Raw genomic sequence first — 27711 nt, 5'->3', positions numbered from 1 at the left:
TATATTGCTTCCAGCTTGCAAACCCCTATCCTCATTGTAGAGAGAAATGCAATATCCATGAGCTTTTATGTTTCTGTGCTACCATCTTCTCTCTAGAAATTACTTTAATCTCTTCTATACCACAATAGATGAATGAATCATTTTATTTCCAAACAATTTGACCAGGTTGACACTAATCAGGATGGTGGCCACAAACATATGATTGAAATTTTACTCCTTTGATTGATAAAATTGATAAAAACAGAAATTCAGTTGCAACCATCTTGATTATTTTAACCACACCCTGCAAACTCCCCAGCATTGTTCTAAATTTTGTTTTAATCATAGTTCATAAAGTAAGTGTCAGCCCAGATGGACCAGACCAGAAAATCAATTCCACAGGAAGATTAAAACTACTTTTATTGAGATTAGTTAGATTACAATAACAGAAAGTCTGGTGGTGCTGTGACACCCCCCCCCCCTTATAGTTCAGCTAATTAGGGAGTTTTCTGCCTGAGTCACTTCTGAATGTCATCTGACTGATCCGCCCTTAAAAACGCTTCCACCCTTTTTTTGCTCATGTAATAGTTCCTGCTTATCTCTATCACCTGCTTTGCTTTCTACAGTAAGTTTCTGTTAGTTTGCCTACCAACATCATATTATGAATGAGCTCAATATAAGATGGATTTCAATGAGGTATTTTTTCTGTTCATATTTTTGACTTCTAAATAAATCAGCCTAGCTATTTGCCACAGTTACTAACTGAAGCTATAATTACCAGTAGTTGCTTACCAGAAAAAGTACTGCAAACTGTAACTTCACAAATACATTCCATCTGAACCACATCAATACTTCAATTAATCCACAGTCTTGCCCAAACATTAAGAAACACTAGGATAGAATATAATGCATGCTTTTGTACATCTGCTAATCAGATAGATTAAGCTCTTCGCACCCATCTAATAATATTTTTTGGTCTTATAAAGCCCATTGCGGTGGTTAATTTATACTTCCTTTTTTACTCAGTTATGCAACTGCCAGGGTTCACATAAATGTGTCTGTGTATTGTGTACCATAGTTTTCCCAGGTCCTTAAATAGCCCATGTAAAAGGTTTTTCCATCATGGCAAAGAAGCCGCCTTTTGAAGTTTCATTTCTACAAGCAATGCTTGGAGCCGTGCGTTCAGATTGGGAATTTCAGAAAGGCGATGTGCACATTATACTCCTGAAAGGCACCTGGCTGTCAAGTGGAATCCACTGTCCAGGGAGGAGAAAAAGTAGTTGCTGAAAATTATGAGGATTGGAATTTCTGGATTAAGACAGGTTCCATGTGTTAATTAGGTTATCAACACAGGATGTCTGTGGCTACAATATATTGTCTTGTTCAATAGATATGTACAATGTATCTGATATTTCTCGACTTATTACTGTTCATTTAAAGATTGTTCAAAGTTATTGCAGCCTCAGAAAAAGTGATTTAGCAATAGCAATTACTTATATACCACTTCACATTGCTTTACAGCCCTCGCTAAGTAGTTTTCAGAGTCAGTGTATTGCCCCCAACAATTTGGGTCCTCATTTTACCGACCTCGGAAGGATAGAATAGAATAGAATTTTATTATTTGTATGCCGCCCTTCTCCGGGAGGACTCAGGGCAGCGAACAATTCAAGGGGGAAAAAGAGGAACATAAAAAACGAAATACAAATAATAAAAGTAAGCAACAGTCGCACAACCATACATGTTGAGAGGGGAGGGAACTCATCACCCCCAGGCCTGCCGGCAAAGCCAGGTTTTGACGGCTTTCTGGAAGGCCTGGAGAGAGGTGAGGGTCCGAATCCCTGTGGGGAGTTCATTCCAGAGGGCCGGAGCTGCCACAGAGAAGGCCCTCCCCCGGGTAATAGCCAGATGGCATTGGCTGGTAGATGGCACCCGGAGGAGGCCAATCCTGTGAGATCTAATGGGTCTGTGGGAGGTAATTGGCAGCAGGCGGTCTCTCAAGTACCCAGATCCAATACCATGAAGGGCTTTATAAGTTACGACTAGCACCTTGAAGCGTATCCGGAGACTGATCGGTAACCAGTGCAGCTCGCGGAGGATAGGTGTAACGTGGGTGTACCGAGGTGCACCCACAATCGCTCGGGCGGCTGCGTTCTGGACGAGTTGAAGTCTCCGAATACTCTTCAAGGGCTGCCCCATGTAGAGCGCATTGCAGTAGTCCAGTCTTGAGGTCACGAGGGCGTGAGTGACTGTTGCGAGCGCCTCCCGGTCCAGGTAGGGACGCAACTGGTGCACCAGACGAACCTGGGCAAATGCCCCCCTGGTCACAGCCGACAAATGGTGTTCTAAAGTCAGCTGTGGATCCAGGAGGACCCCCAAGTTGCGAGCCCTGTCTGAGGGGCATAGATTTTCACCCCCCAGCCTGAATGATGGAATATTGACCAAGTTTTTGGGAGGGAAACACAACAGCCACTCGGTCTTGTCTGGATTGAGTACAAGCTTGTTAACTCCCATCCAGACCCTAACAGCCTCCAGGCACTGGCACATCATGTCAACCGCTTCACTGAGTTGGCATGGGGCGGACAGATACAGCTGTGTATCGTCCGCATATTGATGGTGTTTTATCCCGTGCCGTCGAATGATCTCACCCAGGATGGAAGGCTGAATCAACCTTGAGCCTAGTAAGAACTGAACTGCCAAACTGCTGACTGCCAACAACCAGCAGAAGTAGCCTGCAATACTGTATTCTAACTACTGCACCACCACGGCTCTTTTATGGCCCATACTTGAAGTTACAACCATTTCATCGTCCCCAGAATCAAGTGATCAGAATTTGGACACAGCTTAGACACAGCTCACAATTACCACATATACAGCATCTTGCAATGATGTGAACATAATGTGCAATCTTTCCAGCCAGCTTCCAACAAGGAAGGTCAAAATATAATGTGATCATTAAGTAAATCTGGGGAAGCCAGATTCACTTAGCAACCACATGATTTATTTAACAATCATATGATTTGCTTAACAACTGCAGTATAATGGTTGTAAAATTGGGTCCAGTCACATAACTCACTTAATGACTGTATCACTTAGCAACTGATGTTCTGGTCCCAATTGTGGTGATACGTTGAGGACTACCTGTACTTAGATTTACCGCATTCCTCTCTGATATTGGAGCATGAACCTGAAAATCTGAGTAACAAGATTTATAGCAAGGTTTATTACCCTCAAATCCAACAAAATAGCTGGTAGCAAAGTTTAGAAAACAAAATTACTTTAGGAATAAGATGAATTCAGGATGTGCAAATGTAATGCTATTTTTAATTGAGGTAGGGAGTTAAAATAGTTTCTAAAACGTGCGTGGCTACTTTGTGGCTGTGTATGTTTAGCTTATAACCGCTACAGTACTTTAGTACAATGTGGTCCTTTACAGTGCAATGTGCTGTGTGAATCAAAGCAACAGAAAGAACTCAATAAACCATGGTTCACCTAGCCATCGATTAGCCTATTTCAATTCATGCAGCAAATCCAATAAGTAAAATTCAGTTATTCTTTTTTTTTTGTTCACTGTAGTTTTTGCAAATTTATTTATTTCTGTGTATTGTACATGAAAGTTGATTCTCATGAAATCCCACTTTTTGGCACACTCTAAAGGGCAACCTAACCCTAACCCTAACCCAGTGGTTCACAAACTTGGCAACTTTAAGACTTGTGGACTTCAACTCTGCTGGCTGGAGAATTCTGGGAGTTGAAGTCCACAAGTCTTAAAGTTGCCAAGTTTGGGAACCACTGCCCTAACCCTTGCTTTGCACATAGAAAAAAAAAATGCAAGTTGTAAGAAAAACATGAAACATACTCTTTCTGTGATTTCTACAATACTGTATTGTTACTAGAATAGTCCTAGACTACAACTGTATTGCTTAATACTGTAGTTCTTACTAAATGATTCTCAGTAGCTATGTTGCTTGGGACAAATGATAAGCTAGCTTTTTTGGTTAATCTAAAGAGCAAACACACTGGGCGGACTGCAGAAATGGTACTGTAAACTCAAAAAATATATAAGCTACTAACATTTCTGATCTGAAAGTTAAAAGATGAAGCATGAAAAAATTAAACACAGATAATGTATCAGTGGCTAGATCCATGTGCTACTTGAGAATTTATTGCAAGATGATTAATTTAATAAAAAAAGATTGCTAGTACAAATATCAGTCATATCCCAAATAAGTTTCTATCACCTGTCAAAGATAGCGGTAATTAAGGGCCTTCTCCATTCTTCTTTTCCAAAAAAATGGGGAAATTATGTAACAGGTTTGTATGAAATGGATTGATGGAAATTGAAGAATTCTGCTGTCGGGGTTTCAAAAAACACCCCCAATGAAATAAAACTCCACATTTTGGGATTCCTCAAAGTTCCACTTTATTAGAGATGTCATGTTGGCACATCTGGGAAAATCCAAACCTGAAAGCTTCCAAGTTTTCCCACTCAGTTGAAACTTTAAGATCCTTCCCCAACATCCAAACTCCATCACATGGTCCAAACTTTCACTATCACGAAGACAGATTCCTCCCATCCACATCCATCCAGGTGCAGAGACAAAAGCGAACTTGACTTTCTAAGAAGAATTTTATTATGGCTACATATCACCCAATTCCATATAATTCCCCCCTCCCATTTTCCCACAGTAGAAAGTGTGGAAGGCCTGAAACGCAAAAGAAAAGATTGCTTGCAGGTCTGACAACTGCATCAAGTTTTGGCCACCATATTATTAAAAAAAAGATGTTGAGACTGGAAAGGCTGCAAAAAAGAGCAACAAAGATGATTACCACCACCCCCAATTGTAGGAATTGGGTATGCTTAGTATAGTGAAAAGAAGGACCAGGGGTGACATGATAGCAGTGTTCCAATAGTCAACATATTCTCCAAAGCAGGACAAAAGGCAATGGATGGAAACTAATCAAGGAGAAATGCAACCTAGAACTAAGGAGAACAATTAACCAGTGGAACAGTGGGCGCTCCATCACTGGAGGTTTTTAAGAGGAGATTGGACAACCATTTGTCTGAAACAGTATAGGGTTTTCTCCTTGAGCACTATAGGGTTGGACTGAAAGACCTCCAAAGTCCCTTCCAACTCTGTGACTCTGAACAAAATCCTTTCAATCTTATTGAATCACTATATTTCAATTAAAGCAGACTTCAAATAGAATGACAAGTGTATCTTGGAGGCCAGTAACCACAGCTTGCTGGCTGGAGAATTATGGGAGCTGAAATCAACATAACTTAAAAGCTGTCAAAAGTTGAGTAACATAATTTTAAGTAAAGGATAGTCTGTTATGTTTTCATTTGTGATTCTAAAAAGTGATGCTTAGCCTGTCATTAAATATTGTATTCTTGTACAGCCCTTGTGGCTTTTGAAGGTGTTTTTTGCACCCCTTAAAAATGTGTCCAAAAGTTAATAGTGTGGCATTTCATGTCATTTTGAGGCAGAAAAGTATGAAATATACTGGGAAGCCAACTTAAAAAAGGGTCACGATGGGTCCCACACGACTTCGCAATTAACATCAACAATGGGAATTGTAAACTAAATGCTCCAGTGACAACCTATGTTCAAGGTTGCCATTAGAGCAGAGGTCCCCAAACTTGGCAACTTTAAGACTTGTGGACTTCAACTCCCAGAATTCTGGCTGGAGAATTCTGGGAGTTGAAGTCCATAAGTCATAAAGTTGCCAAGTTTGAACACCTCTGCGTTAGAGGAAACTGCCGTGGAGGACCAGCCTTCTCTTTTCAAGGAAGATTTTTACTCACTGGAGCAACTAAGCAAACGCCAGTCATTATCTCTCCGTCCGTTTCCATCGCTCCCTAGTGGTGAAATACTTATGCGGTGGTGGACTTTGTACGCTCGCAGACGTTTCATATCCGCCAATGCGGCCCAAGTCCGGAAGTGACTTCACCCACGAAATTGTTCGTTTTCCTCTTCCCTCCCGTATCCTTTTCCCTTCTCTCTCGTATCCTTAAACTTCAGCACCAGGAGAAGCTTCTCTTTGCAAAGCGGCTCAGGGAATCTTTCCAAGCGAAGGGCTGGGGAGTGATTTTCCATTGAAAAAAATAAAGGAGGCGTGAGAAAATCGGCATTGGAAAATTGACTTGCCGAGAAGAAAGAGTTAATTTCAGGCTCTTCCCCCGACGGGGCGGAGATTTGAGTGGGAGGATTCTGCAGAATTCTGGGATTTTATTTCGCCGCTTTGCAAAGTTACTCGTGGGTAGGTAAAGGGGGGCAGCTGATGGAGAAGGCGGAGTAATGGGTTAATTGCAGCAAATGATGGATCCCCCCCCCTCCTGACCTTCTCTGCACACTTAAATCTTTCCGTGTTTGTTTAGGATCGCAGGTTTAAAACTCTCTTCCCCGACCAATCGGGCATTCTGAAACCAAGGTTAGGGCAGCAGTTTATGCCGTCCCCATAAAAGAAGGGTAAATGCCAAACCGGGGAGCGTGGCTTGTTTTGTAGATACTGTCCTGCACGTGTGAAATAAAGAGCAAAATAACGAATCAATAGTAAGAAGAGCATCCTTGGAAATATAACCGTTTAAAAAAAATAAGAATTTGGACCTTATTTTGCTGTTCTTTTGATAGCTATCCTATTCCTAACACTTTGGACATAAGAAATGGATCATTTGATTGTTTTAGGCATTGCTGTTGGGCCTGGGGGACGGGGACTCCCCAGAATTTACATTTCTAATATGTCCAGATAAACTATACACGTGGGTTGTACCTTTTGGGAAGGGTAGTTCTGATTATCTCACTCTTAACTGAGCTTTTTTGTGTGAGTGTGGGTCTGTTTTTGGAAAACTTTGGTAAAGGGTTTAAAGGGCCAGCATTATCTACTAAGACACTATTCCTATTATTCTCTTCCTTCCCAGTACCTATCTCTTTCCACTTATGACTATAACCATGTTGCTTGTATCTTTAAAATTTATATGGTTTTGTTTCCTAGTATAATTTGATTGCTTATTAGTGACCTATAACTATCACTAAGTGTTGTATCTTATGATTCTTGATGAATGTATTCTATTTTATTTTTCTTTATGTACACTAAGAGCATATGCACCAAAGACAAATTCCCTGTGTGTCCAATCACACTTGGCCAATAAAGAATTCTTATTCTATTCTACTTGAACCTTTGAGACTTTTGAGTTCTAGTTCTGCTCTAGCTATGAAAGTCTACTAGGTGACTTTGGGCCAATCATTCTCCCTCAGTCGAAGGAAAAACTGAATAGAAAGCAGCTTCTGAAAATGTCATCAAGACATTTTCAGAATGGATTTGTTCCTGTGGTCACCAAGGATTAGGATTGATTTAAGGGGACACCACCATCATGTTTATATATATATATATATGATATTTTCTTTGAAGTGGCTCCATGGTAATTTTCCTTCATATTCTCTTTTGTTCCAGGATCTTTGGCTAACCAAGTCATGTCCGTGGGCTGCATTTACACACGGCTGAGTCCTCTGCTTCGACCATCCCGTATGATGCTTTTCCATCATCCAAGTTGTGCCATCCATGCCTCCAGTACCACACTTGCTGGACACAACAAGTGGTCCAAAGTCAAACATATTAAGGGGCCTAAAGATATTGCACGTGCCTTGGCCTTCCAAAAACTTACCATGATGATCCGTTTTGCTGTGAAGGGTAAGGATCCAATATTTCACTACCTTTTTTAAAATAATCATGGTGACGAATCCTAAGGACTGCTTTGACTAAACCACAATATGACATGAAACGATAATATGGTTGGTTGAATGTTAGCTCAGTGGGTTGTGTGAATCCAGCCATTTGGGTTTGTGATTTACCATACGGAAAAAACATACTCCAGGCAATAAATGTTGGACAAACCTATCTTAGCTGAGTATGGTTCTTGTGCTAACTTGTCTGAGTGATGGATTTGCAGAAAAGACAGGACTGTGACATGTGTTGATGAGCAATCTTTTCTGCCAAGATTGTTAGGATTAAACAGTGACCAAACAGTTTGGTCTAGTGATTAAGGCACCAGGTTAGAGACTAAGAGACTGTAAGTTCTAGCCCCACCTTAGATGCAAAAGCCAGCTGGGTGACTTTGGGCCAGAAACTTTCTCTCAGTTCAACCCACCTCCCAGGGTTGTTGTGGGGAAAACAGGAGGAGAAAGGAGTATTGTTTATGTTTGCTGCCTTGACATATTTATAAAAATAATGAAAATGGAATATAAAATAAAATGGAGCTATGAAACATGTTGCTTCCTATTTGCACTGAATGAGCCTTTCAGTGGGTTCTTCCCCTATTCCCCCCTCCCCGATTTAATAGAAGATGTTCTGCATTTAACACTAGGCTGGGTCCTGAACGTTCTCTCTTTTCCTTACTTACAACTTTGAAGAAAACTATGGTGTGTACATTCTTAATTATGCACACCTATTTTTCTGTCCAGCCTTAACTTTCTGCTGTCTGCATTGTTGCTTTTCATGTACTAACTGAACAAAAAGCTTTCTTATTTCCAATTCTTTAAAATGCACCATTTGGCTTCCTAAACAAATGATAATGACCTGCCATCTCTTTCTGCATTACCTTTTCAGAAGGAGGATCCAACCCAAATCTTAACAGTAATTTAGCCAACATTATTGAGGTGTGTCGAAGGAAGAATATGCCAAAAGGCTCTATTGAAACAGCCATCTCTGGTGCGGTAGGTTCTGAGTAATTGGAGGTCTACATAAAGGAATGGCTATAGCCAAAGATGTACAATACAAGCTGGGGCAATGTTAAAATGATGGGGGTGTCATCCTATTGATAAGCTATATGACATCAAGATAAGAATTATACCCTTAGGCCAGGGTACAAGACATGATGTGTGTTATTTGCTCCACAATATCACAATAAATGTGCCTTCCCCCACATCCCTCCCTCTGAATGTCCCTGCTCCCTCCTTTGTGAGACAGCTATGTTGCTACATTTCTGTTGTTTATGTGAGACATTTCTTAAGAGACTTTTGCCCCATTTTATAACCTTACCGCAATTGTTAAGAGAATCATTGCAGTTGATAACTTAGTAACATGGTTGTTAAGTGAATCTCGCTTCCCCATTGACTTTGCTTGTTGGAAGGTCGCAAAAGGGGATCACATAACCTTGGGACTCTTCAACTGTCATAAACACGAACCAGTTGCCAGACATCTAAATTTTGACCACATGATCATTGAGATGCTGCAAAAATCATAGCTATGAAAAATGGTCATAAGTCACCTTTTTCAATGCCATTGTAACTTTCAACATCACCAAATGCACTGTTATAAGTTGCTGGCTATCTGTATTTGGGAGCAGAACAGTTACTAGGACCAACCAGTTTTTGGTCTCTGCTTTGTGATTTTAATTGCTGTTCAGTCTTAAATTATCCATTCCTTTGTGGAGCGTATAGAGCTGAAAAGCAGCTTAGAAATATCTTTTAAGGAATACATTTTTAAGGGATGCATTGAAGAACACCTGAAGACCAGTTGGAAGCTACAACTGGTGTAGATAACAGCAGCATGTGCTATATTAGGTGTTCCTTAGGTTTGGCCATATTACATCACTTGTTGTTTAAGCTGCACTGGATGCCAGCTTCCTTCCAGGTGCAATTCAAAGTGTTGGTTATCATCTTTAAAACCCTACCGTGTTTCCCTGAAAATAAGACAGGTCTTATTTTCTTTTGACCCCTGAAATAAGGCGCTTGGTCTTATTTTCAGAGAGGTCTTATTATTAGTGAGGTGCAGGAGGCTGCAAGCGTGGTCACCTAATGGCTGCTGCCTTGTTGCAATATTTTCAGGGAGGGTTTATTTTAGCGCATGTGCTCAAAAGCCCAATTGGCTTATTATCCGGTGAGGTCTTATTTTCAGGGAAACGGTACATGGAATAAGACCCAGATATTGGCAGGATTTCCTCCTCCTCCTGAGAATAACTGCTTATCCTGCCATATCAGATAGGGCAGGCATGTTCCTGGTCCCTTTCCTTGCCATCTAGCAGCACTTCAGAAGGGTACTTTTTCCGTGGTTATCCTTCCTTATGAAACACCCTTCCTCTGGTGATTTGGCAGGACCCTCCCTTTTCACCTCTTGGTACCCCACCAAGAACTGGCTTGTTACCCAGGTGTTAGGATAGAAGGAGGATATCTAGGTTGGTTGTAGGGCATCCCAAGGAGATGACTTAAGTGCTGCATTTTTGTTACCGTTTTGTGGTCTGTGATTTTGAGTTACTGCTTTCATTGTGAGTCTCCCAGAATTATGTTTAAGATAGGTGGCCACACAAATCTTTTAAATAAATTTTTAAAAATGCATTTGGATCCTGCTTTTGATAAATTGCTTTAAAGGGGCAGCTGGGGACAATATGCTTGATCCTGAAAACTGAAGTGATGGGGAAGGTTATGTGATTTGCTGAAGGTTACCATTGTTAACTTCTTTGGCAGGACAAAATAAAATCCATCTATCACCTTTGCGGCGTCCGAGGTCCAGGTGGCTCATCTGTATATGTCGAGATACTGACAGACAACTTAAAGAGGACTTCCAATGAAATCCGACATCTTTTAAACAAAAACGGGTTAGTGGAACTTGAGGAGTGTTGGCTGGCTAGTTTGCAAGAGGTAGGAGGGAGGGCATGCAAGTTTAACAGGGAATCTGCTGAAGAAGATATGGGTGCTTTGTTCCTTTGGAAGAAGTGGGTATTCCTGTAAGTCAGAGGTGCCTAAACCTGGCAACTTTAAGACTTGTGGACTTCAACTCCCAGAATTCTCCAGCCCTGTCTTGAAGTTTCCAAGTTTGGGCACCCCTGCTGTAAGTAGTCCTTCCACATCAGAGATTGTAGAAGTTCTAGCAAGCCACTGCTTAAGTCTTAGGCTGAAGATTTGGTTCCTTGCAGGGGGAGTATTATCGAAGGGATTCACAATCATTTTGAAAAAAAGGGGATTGTGACTGTTAGCAAGGAAGACAAATCCGGCAGACCTGTCAGCTTGGATCGGGCATTCGACTTGGCAATTGAAGCCGAAGCTGAAGATGTCGAGGAAGAGGAAGAGGAGGATGAGAAGGTGGTGCTTAGGGTAAGTTGAAAGGGGGGGGGGGGGGTTAAATTTAGCAAAGTAAGCAGCACACACTTGCACGAAAGACCCTCACAAAAGGCCTCTGCAGCTGAGCAACAAGCTCTGACAGTGCCTCTGACAGCAAAACGGAGGTCCGGGGATGCCACGCACGTCAATCTGGAGCTCATTTCTTGGCTGCAGAGGCCTTTTCTGAAGGCCACTGATGGCGAAATGGAGGCCACGGGTCCCATGTGTTAGTGGCGGCAAGCAGCCACAGATTAAGTGGGCCAGCAGCTCACAGGCTTCTCTGGGCAGGGCTGTTGGTGCTGCCTCCATGAGGTGAGACTGTGGAAGTCATCCCCCCCCCAAATAAGACCTATTGCCTCTTTAGGAGGGAAACAAATAAGACTGGGTCTTATATTTGAGGAAACATGATAGTTGATCTTCATCAAGTGCATTCCAAGCTCTGATATAACTTGCTCAGTCTAAAGACCCTTTCTATACTGGTACACAGGTACAGTATATGTGGGATCTTGGAGTCTTAGTGGACAATCATTTAAATATGAGCCTGCAATGTGCTTCAGCTGCCAAAAAAGCCAACATAGTTCTAGGCTGCATCAACAGAGGGATAGAATCAAGATCACGTGAAGTGTTAATACCACTTTATAATGCCTTGGTAAGGCCACACTTGTAATACTGCATCCAGTTTTGGGCCCACAATGTATAAAAGATGTGGAGACTCTAGAAAGAGTGCAGAGAAGAGCAACAAAGATGATTAGGGGCTGGAGACTAAAACATATGAAAAACGGTTGCAGGAACTGGGTATTTCTAGTTTAATGAAAAGAAGGACTAGAGGAGGCATGATAGCAGTGTTCCAATATCTCAAGGGATGCCACAAAGAAGAGGGAGTCAAGCTATTCTCCAACGCACCTGAAGACATGAAGCAGTGGGTGGAAACTAATCTAGGAGAGAATCAACCTAGAACCAAGGAGAAATTTCCTGACAGTTAGAACAATCAATCAGTGGAACAAGTGGTAATAGCAACCCTGATCTAAAAATGTAAACTCTGAAAATGTTTGATTTCTGCAGATTTTCTTAGTCTCCCAAAGGGTACAAAAAGCTTCCACTGTTGGAGGACCCCTTGGTTGTAACTATTTGAACTTTTTATATTTGATCAGGTGGTTTAGGTTTCTAGGCACTGGCTATAATGGGTGTCGGCAACCCGCAGCTCCTGAGCCACATGCGGCACTTTGTGCCCTCTGCTGTAGCTCCCTGTCAGGTGATCCCACAACTGGCTGGCCCTGCCCCTTACCCTCCCCTCGGTCGTTCGGGGAAATGTACAACTTTCTCTCTGCCCTGAGACACTAGCCCAGCCCGGCTGTGGCTGACACGGCTGCTCTCGCCGCCTCCATGGCCTGCTTAATGCTCTTGCAGCGCTTTGCGCAGCAGACTTAAATTTAGTGCACTTTACAATGGGGGAGACGGCTTCCCCTCCTCTTTCTGGAGCCCATTATGATGCAGATCATTGGTTGCAGCTGGGTCGGGCCAAGCAACCTAGCTGCGCGCAGCACTGACAGAGGCCGGAAAAAGAGGCAAGTACAGGAGCACTTCTCTCCCTCTCTGGAATATGGAATGAGTCTCCATCTGCCACCATCGCTCTTACCTTCTCAGGTGAGGAGTGACTGGGAGGGGAGGACAAGGGGCGGGGCCAGCCAGTGGTGGATTCAGCCAATAGGAAGCCACAGCAGTGGGATGAAAGAGCTTCATTTATCTGGGAACCTGAAATGACCCTTGATTTAAATCATATGGTAAAAAGCACCCAGGGAGGAACATCACCACCCCCCAGAAAAACCCACCAACCCTCAACTGTTTTTGGAAGTGGTTCAAGAGGGAACACACACACACACACACACACACACACAGAGACACACACGAGAGAGAGGGAGGGAGAAATGGGAGGGAGAAAGTGAGAAGGCGATGTGGGTGAGAGACAGGGAGGGAGAAAGAGTGATGAGAGGGAGAGAAATGAGAGAAAGAGAGCGAGAAAGAGATGCCTGTTTCCCGGAGAAAAGAAAATACCAGGAGCCACAAAACCTGGGTAGGCATGGCTGGGGGTGGTGGTGTCATGTGACTGGGTGGGAGTGATTTCAAGTTGGCCACGCCCGCCCAGGTTTTGTGGCTCCCGGTGTTTTCTTTTCTGTGGGAACGGGTCCAAATGGCTCTTTGAGTGTTTAAGGTTGCAGACCCCTGGGCTATAACAATATCTTTTTTCCTTCTTTTGTCGTCTTCTCTGCCACTTAGTTTATTTCCGCTGTGTCCACCTTGCACCAAGTACGTGAAAAACTGGAGTCGCTAGGTCTTTGTTCTTTGTCTGCTGGCCTTGAATTCATCCCAGTTGTCCACGCCAAGCTATCAGATGCTGAGATGGAAGGGGCTGTGAGGTTGTTAGAAGCCCTTGAGAACCACGTAGACGTTGTGCGGGTATACAACAACATTGCTTAGTTTTACCAGCATACCTCCAGGAGCTACTGAAACCTTACCAGCTAAATTCTGGTTTTATCCCTCTCCCGCATCCAAATCAAGATTATTAATGGTAAATGAGGTTTGCTATGTTTCGGACATACCTGTTTGTCTCTTTGCCCTCCTTTTCAAGTTCCTGATCGGAAGACAACCCCATAGCATGTACCAAATGGGGATGCTAGAAAAGTGCTTGGGCAAGAAGATCACTTGGACAACTTCTGCCAGAAATATCTGGGATTGTTTCCTGGTTTCCATTGAAGGACAGGATGCTGTCTCATTAGCACCTCAATATAACCAAACAATAATATCCAAACAGATAATTCCCAAGCCAACAGTGATACGTTAACTGAAAGATCAGTAATCTTAATTTAACTGGATACCTTCTTGGTCCGTTTTTCCAGCGTGGTTGGGAGATAGTTCTGCCTTCTTCAAGCATGCAAGCTCGTGAAAATCCTTACACTTACACACATACATGGAGAAACACACATACACACAAACCTGGAGGGCAATGCAGTTTTTATGTGTGATGGACCCAGTTTGGATATATACTTGATGGACATTAAATGCATCCAAATAGCCATTCTGAAGCATTGGTCCTGGAAAATCATTCAGCAGCAATTCATATCTGTGTTGCTAGGATCAGTATCACTTTGTTCTCTCCCCTTAGATCAAATTGTTCAAAAATACTAATACAGAACTTGTAAGAGAAAGCTGGTGTGTAAACAATGTCTATTTACATTGATAATTGTACATACACACACACACACACACACACACACACACACACACACACACACACAAAAGGCCATTTGGTATGGTTCTATCAAATTTGAGGAAAAAAGTACATATTGTAGTTGTGTGGCTGGCATTTCTCAGATGTGTATAGGTACTCCTCAGCTTATGACCATTACAGTAGGTCATGATGGTCCTAAAGCAGTTCACCCATGTGATTGACTCAATTTTACTTTTTTTTGTGGCACTCTGCAGGTGAACGCTGCATTGCTTGTTATGCATTGTATGCATAGCAAACATAGCATTGTTTGCTACAGGCCAGTTTTACTGAAAGCCAAAAGTAAATACTATTTTTTAGCAAAAAAATAAATAAATTGTAAAACACAAGCATATAACAATGAGATGCTGCAAATAACAGTATATGAGCACCCAATGTGTGGCCACGGGATGGTTATGGGGCTGTCAGAATTTCATAACCCTCTTTTAAGAACCTTTGGAGATGATTAGAAGTGTCTACCATAACTTCAAATGGTTGCTAAGTAACTGGTTATAAGTCGATTGTATATATGAACACTGATGAATGTATATGTAAACATGTCACAACTGATTTGCACAGATAGGATTATGAGCCTATGCATTACAAATTGGGGAAAGAAATCCTTTTGTAAAAAGGAGACTTTATTATTGGATAAGTGACATTATTTTTGTATTCATATTCTCTCCTGAAGGATGTGGTGGCTGAGTGGCTAAGACGCTGAGCTTATCGATCAGAAAGGTTGGCAGTTCAGCGGTTCAAATCCCTAGTGCAACGCAATGGAGTGAGCTCCCATTACTTGTCCCAGCTTCTGCCAACCTAGCTGTTTGAAAGCATATAAAAAACGCAAGTAGAAAAATAGGGACCACTTTGGTAGGAAGGTAATAGCATTCCGTGTGCCTTCGGCATTTAGTCATGCCAGCCACATGACCACGGAAATGTCTTCGGACAACTCTGGCTCTTTGGCTTTGAAAGGGAGATGAGCACCGCCCCCTAGAGTTGGCAACGACTAGCACATGGTCTGAGGGGAACCTTTAACTTATTCTCTCTTACTACTACCATCAAATTTTCTTCCCAAGCAAATATAGGGCTCAAAGACAAAATAGGATGCAAAATCAAGGCTTATGGACAATTTTTTTTAATACACTAAGAAAAATCAGTAACGAGAAAAAAAATCATGATACAATATATGTCAGTCATTGTGTGCTTGATTTTGTGTATGAATTTGGAATCTCTGTAACCAATGATGCTTTGCCAACATTGGCATAGATGTGCTTCTACTTTACTCTGAAATGTTCTACCTTTTTTCCTAATATACAATGGAAAAAGTATAGGAACACTTGTAATTTAATTGCTAGTCTATTAGCATTCATACATTACAAAACAGGAAGGAGAATTACAACCCTCAGTTACAACAAGAAGGTATCTTAACACAATATCAGCATGGAGTTCATCGTATCATTGCCTAATGAGTATCACACACACAAATACAATTTACAAAAACATTTTCTTTGATAATGCTCATTTGAAGATTCTGGGTGAAAGCAGAAATACACCCCCTGAAGCCTCCGGAGGGCAAAAAACAACCCAACACGCAAACCGGAAGTCCATTCCCAAACTTCCAGTTTGCATATTGGACGGTTTTTCATTCTCCAGAAGCTTCAGGAAGCTTCCCTGAAACCTCTGGAAGGTGAAAAACGGCTGAAAATCAAGGCCAAAATCAGCCGGCCAGCACTTGCTTGCGCCTTAGAGCTGACCTTGCGTGCCCTCAGAAATGGGTCCGCATGCCACTTGTGGCATGCGTGCCATAGGTTCACCATCACAGCCTTAGAAGTTATACATGTTAACTGACAAGACATGATCTAACATCATTACCATTTCAATTGGGCTATAATGGAAATATTTTGACACCAATTGCCAGCCCAACTGCAGGAAAACTCAAGAAGCTTAATAGCAGGGGTGGTGATAGTAAGTTACAGACTACATGCATTCCATCTCATCTCATCTGGTTCCCAAGTTGTCCTTTGGCTGTTTGGGATCAAAATGAAGGTTCAATTTCTAGTATCAGAACATGAGTGGTGTGTACTTTCCCTGACTTCAGATGTTATAATTTATATCACCGGATGTATTGGCTTACGATAGGATTCTCAGACTGAACTGTAACTCCCTGCAGAGTCACAAACAAATATTACCAGTAGTCCTCAATTAACAATCATTCAGTGGCAGTTTAAAGGATGTTGAATGAATGAGACTTATGCCTGGCCCTTGAAGTTATGGCCACTCCTGCACCCCTGCATTCACATGATCAAAATTATTTGCCAGCCCAGCTGCATTTATGTCCTTGGGGCACACTTTCCCCCATCCACCTATCTCCAATCTCTGCCCTTTCAGCTTTTCTCTGCTTCTCTTCTCCCTGTGCTCTCTCAACAGCTGTCATGTGAAGCAGCCGTCACTGGCAATGGGAGGAAGACAGTGGTCAGCTGGGGCAGCAGGGACAAACAATGGAGTGTAGGGTGGCTAGAAAGGCAGTGATTGGGGTGAGATGGCTGGCTGGGCTGAGCTGAAGTGGACAGTAAGGCAGGAAAAGTGCAGTCCTCACTTAATGACATGCAACTAGGACTATCAAAAATTCCAATGGTAAATATGGTCATGTGAAGTTTTTCCCAACAGCCACATCACTTAGCAATGGAAATTCCGGTCCCAATTCGGGTTTTTAAGTGAGGATTATTTGTAGAGCAGAAGTGAGCAACTATGGCCCCTTTATGACTTGTGGACGTCAACTCCCAGAATTCCTGAGCCATAGGTCATAAAGAGGAACATAGGTCATAAAGGGGACATACCTTCCCACCCCTGCTGTAGAGGGTAGCAAATTCGGAAGGGAGCTTATGCATGTGTCCTTGCTCCAGGTCCAACTGGATAAGCCAACAGCTTGTTTATCTAGGCAGAGCGGGAGTGTGGTTTAAAAAGGCTTTAAAGCACATGAATTTCTGTACAAGAAGCTGGAGTGTTCTCCAAACTGGTTCCCACTTTGGATGAGCTAATGACAAGATCTTCTGTAGCTGTTCCTGTTGTACAGAACAAATATTGCTCCAGAATAAATGGAAATGAGAGTGTCCACCTCTAAAATAAAGCCACATTATCAATGATTTTGCAAAACTAAGCAATCTCATCTCTTTTTTTTTGGGGGGGGGGGGGAGTTTGAGGTTCCAAAAGTTTGTGAACCTCGGAATTTTAAAATTCCATAACCCCCTTTAAAAGCCCTGATTCCTGCTAATGTAGTTTTTAAATTACTTCTATTCTTACTGTTCCTATGGAAGGCTTAAGAGATAAAGCGGGTGCTTGGAGCTGCTGTAAACCTAAAGGTAAAGAAAAAAGCCCCTGAAAATTTCAATCAAGCCCATTTTAGTGACATCAGGCAATACTCCCCACAGCTAGAACGAAAGAGTGGTGCACCTGGAAAGCTGCCCTCTGGCTGTTCTCAATCGGGGTCAGTTTCTGGACTTGGAGGGAGGGGGGACCCAGCCGAAGTAGCACAAGGCAGGAAAAGTTCAGTGTAGCCATTTCCGCTGGGTGGAGAAGGAGAAGCCGCAGGGAAATCCAGATTCAGAGGCCCAGCCAATCCTTGACTCTGGAAGGCCTCAAAATCAGTGCCCGGATTCCTCGGAGACAGCCCCTCAGGAGGGGGTCCATCATTCGAGCGGCAGACCTCAAAGCGGCACCAGCGGTACCCAGCACACTTGTGTGCCCCTGGGCAGCTCTGGATAAGGTGTTGGATTGCGGGGTGTGACAACCCAAAAAATTCAGCCCCTGCTGGCTCAAGCTGGCCAGCACCCACTGCTTCCAACAGCTGACTATGACAGGCATCCGGAGTGGATCCTGATATTGCTACCCCCAGTTCGTCTTCAGGGGCCATTTCAAAGCGAGGCCCAGTGCCCCCATCCTTGATCTGGCACGTGTAGAGACAGCGGTGAGTTGGCCTGCGGGTGCTGGCAAAAACTCTGGTACTGCAATACCCCACAGGGTAGATGGCATTCTCAGTGTGGAAACCAGGACGGTCAGAGATGATATCACCCAGACTGTAGACAGTCAGTGAACCTAAAGTAATAGGAAAAATTGGCCGTCCGGCAGGATCCAAAGGAATTGGGGGGACCAGCTTGCGTATGCCCAGCTCCAGAGGTGCCCTGCGTTTGGACGCTCGGCCATTCTCTTTGCCTTTGCGTTCCCGGCGTATTTTGCGAGTAGGCGGCTCATCCGAGGAAGGCTGCAGGCCGGCTGCCACAGCTGGCATGGGAGATTCATCCTCAGCCACGGCTTGTGCCTGCAAGAGGCGAGTAAGCAGGAAACGGCGCTCCTCACGTATCTGCAGGTATTTGGCCTCCAGCCGGGCAATCTCATCGCACAAGGCTGCGTTCTCGTAAACCAGCACCTTGGCCACACGGCAAAGGCGCTGAAACTTTAGGCGGTAACGCTCGTCCTGGTTTTTCCGTAGGTTTTTCTTCATCGTGGGCAACAGTCGAAAAGAAAGAGGGCAGGCAGAAGATGGCTCTGGGGAAGAAGAAAAACCCAAAAAACAACTTAAGCAATTTCATAAATATTTCCAGCTCAGTCTTATCCCAGTAATCAGTTAACCGTGCATTAATTACGAATAAGACACGCCTCGATACTTCTAATCAAACACAAGGATATTGTAACACACAACTGTACCACTGGGGCATCCTAAAATGGTATTCAATATACCTAGGAGCACACCTTTGTTTCCACACAAGCAGAAAAATATGCAGAAAATGATTAAAAGCTGCAGCAATTCCATCACAAGCCAAAGTTACAACATTTTGGAATTTTATTTTATTTTTTTAAAGTAATACAAAATATAGTAGCTACTTATTCAATTCCATGGATCCCAAAGCATCTATTGGCTAGCCTAGAAGGAGGAAGAAGAAGCTTGGTACAGGTAGTCCTCATTTAGTGATCACAATTGACATTGGCAACACAGTTGTTAAGCAAAGCAATTAAGCGAAACTATGACTGCTTACAATCTTATGCCAGCTTTCCTTTGCTTTACAGACCTGCGAAGATCGTAAATGTGATTGGTCCCAAAGATCATTTTTCATCACTGTTGTAACTGCTAATGGTCATTATACAATGCAGTTACTAGAGAAGGCTTACCTGTTTAAGCATCTGGATGGCTGCTATTAGACCAGAATATTAGGGGGGGGGGGACCCTTGTCTAATTCAGCATAGATCCGTCTCACAGGGAGCAGCCACACTCCAGTTTCAGAGCTGCTTCATTTAAACAAAACCCCTTTATACCTTCCCAGTATAATATTTCTCCTTAAAAGTCCAGCAAAACAATTATCCTGGCAAGATCTCCCCCCCCCCACACACACACACAATTATCTTTCCAAAGTGCTGAAAGGGGGAATTTATAGCAAGGAGGAAATTAGAATAAAATAAGATAAACAGAAAGTTAAGGACACAGGAATGAGAAAAATGCAACCCACGAGTAGGTAAGGGAGGACTGGGTAATGGGCACATAACTCTATATCTTTTGGTCACCTTGCTGGCTAAGCATCGGTAGTACCATAAAGTTGTGGGGAGATCTTTAATGGAATTTGCTTTTGAAAGCGATAATGGACAGGCACCCATTTACATGGCTTCCGAAGTGAGAGCTGACAAACTAAGGGCAGACCAGACCATTTGCTGCCAGCACAATGGGCAATTAAAGCTCCCCCACTCCAGTTAAAAATGCAGCTTTCCTGAAACTTGGCGAACTTTGAGACATGTGGACTTCTTCTCCCAAAATTCCCCAGCCAGCATGAGGAAGCCTGGGAGATGAAGTCCAGATGTCTCAAAGTCGCCAGGTTTTATAGATGCTGATCTATATCAAATAGTAGCTGGAAACGGAAAAGTATAGTGGTTTGGCCATTGCGGGTAACCAGGATAGCAGCGAGACTGGATGCAATTCAGCCGCCATCCTTTGCGCGTTGCAGCCAGGAGAATCCCCGCTCCCCCCCCCCCCGCATCCCCGCTCTTCTGCTAGAAGCGCAGAATTAGCCGAAATAATGCAATTATGCAAGAACTTGCAAAGCATATCATCTGTTCCGCCCCCTCCTCGACTAATCGGGATTATCATTGCAGAACTCTCCCCACCCGATTCTCACCCGAGATCACAGCCGCTCGTCTTCTCCGAGGCCCAAGCAGGAAGCGGAAAGAGCTGAGATCCCCGATGCCGCCTTGCTCTGCTGCTGGCGTAACCCTTTCCTTGCTGAGGGCGGATTAGCACCTTCTCGCGGCTGGCAGCGCTTCGAAGAGGTAGGGAGAGAATTCAATATAGGGAATCCGTTCCCCGCGTCCGCAGAGCCTCTGTAACTGCACATGTCTTGGCTCTGATCAATGCACATTAATTATTCGGCAACTTTATCCACTGAAGAAGTTAAAAACAAGCCAGAATTTTTGTTGGAAAGGTGGTTGAGAAGGACAGACAGAAGTTTAACCAGGATACGGGAGGTGGGGAGAGAAAAAAGAGAAAAGTTACCCCTATAACTTTAACCTTAAACTGTCTACTGTGGACCCTTTCCAAAATGAGAAGCTGTCTGTAGGTAGTTCTATCCTGTTTTTGTGCTATATTCATATTTTCAATTGCATGTCTAGGAATTGCCCACATGGGTATCTTGTCATTTATATTGGTATTTTTTCCAGACCCGCAGTAAAGCATTTCTTAAAATATGACTTTTAAAATTTTTATCCAATTTTTTGTTGAATAACAGGTAAGCATGCCAACCATATACCATATGTCCCTTGATATTCAGTATTCTATCATTAGTTAAATGAGTCCAATCACTAATTACAGATAGTGCCACTGCATCATAATATAGTTTTAGATTAGGTAATTTCAAGCCTCCTCTCTCGCGTACATCTTGCATTATTTTCATCTTTACCCTCGGATTCTTTCCTGCCCATACAAATCTGTTGATACCCTTCTGCCATTCTAAAAGATTCGCATCTTTTTAAAGTATAGGTAGAATTAGAATAAGTTTATTTATAGGCCGCCCTTTTCCCTGAGGGGACTCAGGGCGGCTAACAACTTATATGGGAGGGGATACATACAATGACATATAACATAACATGTAATTAAAAAAAATAAGCAACATTCATTCAGCATTCGAGTGGGGGCAAATTATAATCTTTACCCCCAGGCCTGACGGGATAGCCAGCTCTTGAGGGCTGTGCGGAAGGTCTGGAGGGTGGTGAGGGTACGAATCTCCACGGGGAGATCGTTCCAAAGGGTCGGAGCTGCTACTGAAAAGGCTCTCCTCCGCGTAGTGGCCAGCCGGCACTGGCTGGCAGATGGCACTCGGAGGAGGCCTAATCTATGCGATCTAATGGGTCTCGAGGAGGTAATTGGCAGGAGGCGGTCTCTCAAGTACCCAGATCCACTACCATGAAGGGCTTTGTGGGTGGTAAGAAGCACCTTGAAGCGCACACGGAGATCAACAGGTAGCCAGCTCAGCTCGCGGAGGATAGGTGTTATGTGGGCGAACCGAGGTGCACCCACAATCACTCGCGCGGCCGCATTCTGGACTAGCTGAAGCCGCCGGATGCTCTTCAAGGGCAGCCCCATGTAGAGCAAGTTGCAGTATTCCAGCCTAGAGGTCACGAGGGCACGAGTGACTGTTGTGAGAGCCTCCCGGTTCAGGTAGGGTCGCAACTGACGCACCAGGCAAACCTGGGCAAATGCCCCCCTGGTCACAGCCGACAGGTGGTAATCAAGTAATATTGATCAGGTAATATTTGGAAGAGAAATAAAAAATTTGGTAAGATGTTCATTTTCACTGCCGCTATCCTACCCAGCAAAGATAAGTGCAATTTCTCCCATTTTTTCATCTCTATATGTATACTATGCCAAAGTGGTTCATAATTATGCTTATATAATTTCCCGTTTGAGGTTAAAATATTAACTCCAAATATTTGACTTTTTTGACTACCTCACATCCTAGCGTCCCTCCTAATTCTTCCTTTTGTTTAGTATTCAAATTTATAGCTAATATTTTTGTTTTTCTTAAATTTATTTTAAAACCAGACACTTGACCATATTGATTAATCGTATTCATTAAAACCATACTGGATTCCTGCGGTTGTTCCAATATTATGACCAAATCATCCGCAAAAGTGCGCACTCTGTATTCTTGCTGCCTAATCTTGATCCCTTTTAGACCATCCAAGCCCCGTATTTTATTCAACAATACTTCCAAAGTTATAATAAACAATAGTGGAGACAAAGGACAGCCCTGTCTTGTACCTTTTCCAATTTGAAAAGAGTCTGTTAAACTTCCATTGACTATGATTTGTGCTATTTGCTGTTGGAATATTGCTTTAATTGACTGTAAAAAGCTATCTCCTATCTGCATTTTTTGCAATATCTTCAATAGAAATTGCCAGTTAACTCAATCAAAGGCCTTCTCAGCATCCAAAAATATGAACGCAGCAGGAATTTGGTTGTTCTTTCCCAAATATTCTAATGCATTAATAATTAATCTAACATTACTTTTCATCTGTCTCCCCTGTATAAAACCTGTTTGGTCGGTGTGTATCAATTGTTGAATAACCAGCATTAACCTATTTGCTAGTATTTTAGTAAAAATTTTATAATCTACATTAAGTAATGAGATAGGTCTATAATTTTTTGGTTGGGTAGTATCTTGATCTTCTTTGGGTATCAAAGATATAAACGCTGTCTTCCAAGATGGATGCACCTTACCTTCCATTTGAATCTTATTAAATAATTCTCTAAGAGGTTCTACCATTTCTAACTGTAAATTTTTATAGTAAACCGCTGTCAAACCATCTGTACCTGGTGCTTTCCCTAACTTTAGTTGCTTAATTACCTGCAAAATTTCCCCCGAGGTTATTGGTTGGTTCAATTTGTCCCTGTGCTCTTCTCTAACTGAGGGTATTTTCTCTTTATCTTATTTGTCTATATCTAAACCATTAATTTTATCCCCTTTATACAATTCTGTAAAAAATTCCTGAAATGCCTTTTGAATCTCCTCCTGTTGAAACACCTCCTTCCCTCTATAAATCAGTTTAGATATATTTCGAGTTTTCCTTTTTTTCCTAATCTGATAAGCTAACCATCTGCCAGGTTTGTTTGCATTACAAAAAGTATTGTGTTTTGCATATAATAAACTAGTGGCTACCTGGTCAGAGATCAACATGTCAAATTGAGATTTTAATATGGTAATTGCTTCCTTAACCTTTGTATCGCCTGGATTCATTGTTAACTCCAACTCTTTCCTCTTAATTTCCTCTTCCAATTCTGTTCGTTTTAGCACTTGTTTATGTCTATGTGTTTTGTTTATATTCATCAGCACTCCTCTCATATACGCTTTGCTTGCGTCCCATACAAATTCCATAGATGTACCCTTATTCATATTCTAAACAAAGTATTCAGATAACAATTTTTTACAATCATTAATGTACTTTTCACATCTGAATAAGTTTTCATTCAGTCTCCAAGACCTTCTTGCCTGCACTGCCCTTCCCAATTGCATCCAAATTGGGTTATGATCCGAAAGGACCCTAGCTGCAATCTTTGTCTTCTTCACCCTAGAAAGCAAATCATTAGTGATTAGTATAAAATCAGTTCTTGAAAGGGATTGATGTCTATCAGAAAAGAAAGTGAAATCATATTCCTCTGCGTTTCTTTCTCGCCAAATATCTCTCAATTCAAAGTCGTCCATCATGTCAAAAAAAGGTTTAGGTAACTTAGCTCGCATTTTAGTATTTGGGCGAGAGGTCTTCTTATCTCTTTTAGTGTCTATCACACCGTTCCAGTCACCCAATAGTATACAAGACCTATAGTCCCACTGTACTAATTTAGCATGAAGATTTCTATAGAATCCGTCTTGCTGTTGATTAGGAGCATAAATTCCCAAAAGTAATGTCTTTTTCCCTTCTAAGATTAGATCTAACGCGATATATCTTCCAAAGGGATCTGATTCAATTAGTTCAGCTTTGATGTCTTTTCTTAAGTATACGACTATACCATTTTTCTTTTCCATAGCAGAAGATACAAAATGTTGACCAAGTTTTGGATTAAGCAAATATTTTTGATCAGTTGATTTGATATGAGTTTCTTGCAAACAAATTATATCATTCTTAAACTGTTTAAGATAGTGAAATATTTTCTTTCTCTTCTGTGGAGAATTCAGTCCATTGACATTCCATGTTAGAATCTTAGTTGTCAACTTTGGTTACCTGAAGCTTTTTTAGAGCCTCCTGCATGGCCTGTTTAACCTTTGGCCTAGCTCCTCCCATAGCTTCTGAGCTTGTTGCTGTAACTCCTTGATCGATGGCCGATAATTGTTGAGGTTGTTGCCTTTTAGCTTGTTTTTCCATTCGTCTGGTAGTCATATGGCTAGGTCTTTGTTCCATAACACCTTGCCCTTCCGGGGAGGGGAGATGGTACATCTTGTCTGGTAGTTGTGTGGTTTGCTGTCTGTCTTGTCCTTCTTGTGGTCTTTCTCCAGATCCAGATGGTGCAGAGTGTCCCGCCTTCAGAATATTGTGATAAAAATCTCGAGCTTTCCATAGGGAGTTGAGATGATATCTTTGCCTGTCAAATGTAAATATAATACCAAATGGTGCATCCCATCTGTACTGTATCTGACAGTTTCTGAGTTCTTCCACTAAAAAAGCATAGTCTCTCCTGGCTCTTAGCATTTGAGGTGGTATTTCTTTCAAAACAATCAAATCCTGGCCCGCAATTTGAAGCCTAGTGTTATAGGACTCTTGTAGTATCATGTTTCTGAGCTCTCTTGTGGTGAAGTATATAACTACGTCTCGGGGAAGTTGCTTCTGTTTTGCCACCCAAGAATTAACGCGATAAGCTTTATCGATCTGCCAGTCAAAGTTGGACCCCGGTCTTCCCACCAGACAATCAAAAGCTTCTGAAAAAATCTGTTTCAAGTTCTCCTGTTTATCCTCACGCAACCCCCTGACTCTTAATGCCAGCTCCATCTGCCTGTACTGTATCATAATAATTTGTTTTTCAGCGTTTTCAACTTTTTGTTGCACCACCTCAGTTTTGGATGTCAAATTGGTATTAGCTTCATTAAGATCCTCTAGGTTATCTTCAATTCCAGAAACATGTTCTGTCAGTACAGTTACAAGTCCCAGCATATCATCTTTCATTTTAGCAATCCTAGTATCAATTTTATCATATAAGTCCGCCTTAAGCTCTTTTATCTCCTCCTTTATCATCTCTCTAAATTCTCTAAAAGTTTCTAAATTATCCTCTCTAAAGTTTCCAAAAAAAGTTCTTTCGTTAGCAAATCTCCAGTAGGGGGAATAGAGGGTGGAGGCTGCAACTTTGTGCCAGGTATTGGGGATGTACTTCTAGGAGGAGGTTTCAGCCCAGGATTTAGTTTTGAGGCCATTATAAGTCTTATCTTCAAGCAATTAATCAAACTCTACTGGCCCGCTGTGCAGCTACGAAAAAAGGGATTAAATCACCCCTTTGTTAGCTCCTTAGGACTTTTCAGAAGGTTTCAGAAAAAAAAGCATTGTAACGAAGCAGCTCAGCATATTCAGCGCCATTTTAGACTTCTCTATATCAGAAATATATATTAGCAAAGTTGATAAGAGGAAAGTCTTGTAGAATCTTGTAGAAATGAAACTAATTAATAAGAAGCTGCTGGCCAGCTGTTTCCTCCCTTTGAAGTTTTATAGCTGTTCTTTGCAAAAAGATTAGGGAGGTGAGCGTTGTTACGGAGAAAACCCAATCGCCATTTTAGGAGCTTTTTTTTTTTTTAGATAACCAAATTAATGAAGGAAGCTCTTATAAAAAAATGAAGCTAGGATTTAAATAAGCAAATGAGGTTCTCAGATATGGGCTCTGCTTGTATTAAAATCAGATAGATAGTTCAAATATTGTTCTAAGTGGGAGGATCTTACTTTGAGTTGAAAAAAAAAACCAGCTGTAGTTTCTGGCACGGAGATGATTCAGCCTCGGCTGCCCCCCCCTCTCTTCGCAGACAAAAAAGCTGCAAAGATTTTAAAAAAGGCACTTGCCAGCTGGATCTCTCTCCTCCCCTTCTTGCCTGAAGGATGAGGTATCTGTCAGATGTCTAGCAGATAACGCCCAGGAACTCGGGAGCAGCTCTATTAAGCTGCCACCATCAGCAAGGTCCCGCCCAGGAAGCCCAAAAAATAAATACTGAAGGTATTCTGAGTATAGCAAACAAGATCTGGTTTTCTCACCATAGTCTGGTGTATTCAAAAGAAATTGGAAGCTGACAAAAGAGAAAGAAATTACACCAGCCCAAGGATCTGTGATGTTGGAAATCGTTCATGGTAGCATTTTTTATGAATTTAGAGGTAAACTTCAAAAAACTTTACTGCCCAGGGCACCTTCCAAAGCCCCATAAGATGGCAACCTACATGAAGTACATGAAGGAATAATGGATGGAAACTGATCAAGGAGAGATTTAACCTAGAAATAAGAATTTTTTTTCCCAACAGAACAATCAACAAATAGAATGGCTTGCCTTCAGAAGTTGTGGGAGCTTCATAACTGGAAGCTTTCAAGAAGAGACTGGACTGCCACCTGTCGGAAATGGTGTAGGGCAGTGATGGCGAATCTTTTTCTTTCTTTTTTTTCAATATTTTTTATTATTTTTACATTTAAAACAATGCAGTACCACGAAGTCGAAGTGACCATACATTCACATTATATACAACTAGTCCAGAGGTGGGTTCGTACCAGTTCGCACCTATTCAGTAGAACCGGTTCGTCAAATCTACTGAACCGGTTAGAAGAGGTTCCACCAGTGGACCCGGAAAGCAGGCCACACCTACAGAAGAGGTTCCAAATTTTTTTGAAACCCACCACTGGTCCTTGGATATAATTATTCTACACTATCATGCTCCTATTTATAAAACTCAGTGCCTCTGTGAAAGGTAAGGATGACTGCTGCGTTTGTAGTGCGATCAGAACATTGCGTGTGCTGAAGTTGTTTTAATGCAAACCAAAGATGCCTTTTAAAAAACAAGTTTACATCATATTCTTATGCATGCCAGTGCTGTGTGTGAGGTAATTTAAGGTGGTTCTGACAAGTGTCGTCGGCATCTTCATATCCGGTCACCTGAGTGGCAAGCCACTCCCATCAGGTCACATGGGTGGCAAGCCACTCCCACAAAGGAGGCCACACCCACAGAGTAGGTTTGAACAATTTTTGAAACCCACCACTGAACTAGTCTCAACCTTTGACAATTAGCCTACTTAATACATTATCAATCCTTCTGTCCAATCACAATATATACAGTTTGTTCCAGTCTTGTCACCTTGTCTTATACCAGTCATAAAATCTGTTTCAGACT

General features: G+C 42.2%; 2 protein-coding genes across 5 annotated transcripts; one reads left to right on the top strand and one right to left on the bottom strand.

The window, feature by feature from the left end:
• The first annotated feature begins 5900 nt into the window (after window positions 1-5900).
• Window positions 5901-14145, top strand: LOC116522228 (translational activator of cytochrome c oxidase 1). Of its 4 annotated transcripts, none has more exons than XM_032237018.1 (6): window positions 5901-6240; window positions 7432-7668; window positions 8584-8690; window positions 10440-10570; window positions 10889-11066; window positions 13347-14145. In XM_032237018.1, exons 2-6 carry the CDS (start codon window positions 7452-7454, stop codon window positions 13545-13547), a joined length of 834 nt encoding a protein of 277 aa, XP_032092909.1. In that variant the 5' UTR covers window positions 5901-6240; window positions 7432-7451; the 3' UTR covers window positions 13548-14145. The 4 variants fall into 4 exon arrangements, with proteins under 4 accessions (XP_032092909.1, XP_032092910.1, XP_032092912.1 ...); XM_032237019.1 differs by lacking the exon at window positions 5901-6240 and adding an exon at window positions 6247-6411; XM_032237021.1 differs by lacking the exon at window positions 5901-6240 and adding an exon at window positions 6430-6449.
• A 2277-nt stretch (window positions 14146-16422) lies between these two features.
• On the bottom strand, window positions 16423-20530 carry TBRG1 (transforming growth factor beta regulator 1). The gene is made up of 2 exons (XM_032237017.1): window positions 20493-20530; window positions 16423-18876 (listed from the first exon to the last, which is right to left on the bottom strand). Exon 2 carries the CDS (start codon window positions 18830-18832, stop codon window positions 17810-17812), a length of 1023 nt encoding a protein of 340 aa, XP_032092908.1. The 5' UTR covers window positions 18833-18876; window positions 20493-20530; the 3' UTR covers window positions 16423-17809.
• Window positions 20531-27711: the final 7181 nt, after the last annotated feature.

This window comes from Thamnophis elegans, chromosome Z, assembly GCF_009769535.1.
Source record: "Thamnophis elegans isolate rThaEle1 chromosome Z, rThaEle1.pri, whole genome shotgun sequence".
Lineage (NCBI taxonomy): Eukaryota > Metazoa > Chordata > Lepidosauria > Squamata > Colubridae > Thamnophis > Thamnophis elegans.
Note: the sequence above shows the minus strand (reverse complement) of the source record. Positions and strands in the feature narration are given on the sequence as shown.

Coding starts and splice junctions, on each gene's coding strand:
- LOC116522228 (XM_032237018.1), top strand. CDS start 7,452: ATGTCCGTGGGCTGCATTTACACACGGCTGAGTCCTCTGCTTCGACCA. Junction 7,669..8,583: donor GATCCGTTTTGCTGTGAAGG/GTAAGGATCCAA, acceptor TTACCTTTTCAG/AAGGAGGATCCAACCCAAAT. Junction 11,067..13,346: donor ATGAGAAGGTGGTGCTTAGG/GTAAGTTGAAAG, acceptor TCTGCCACTTAG/TTTATTTCCGCTGTGTCCAC.
- TBRG1 (XM_032237017.1), bottom strand. CDS start 18,832: ATGAAGAAAAACCTACGGAAAAACCAGGACGAGCGTTACCGCCTAAAG.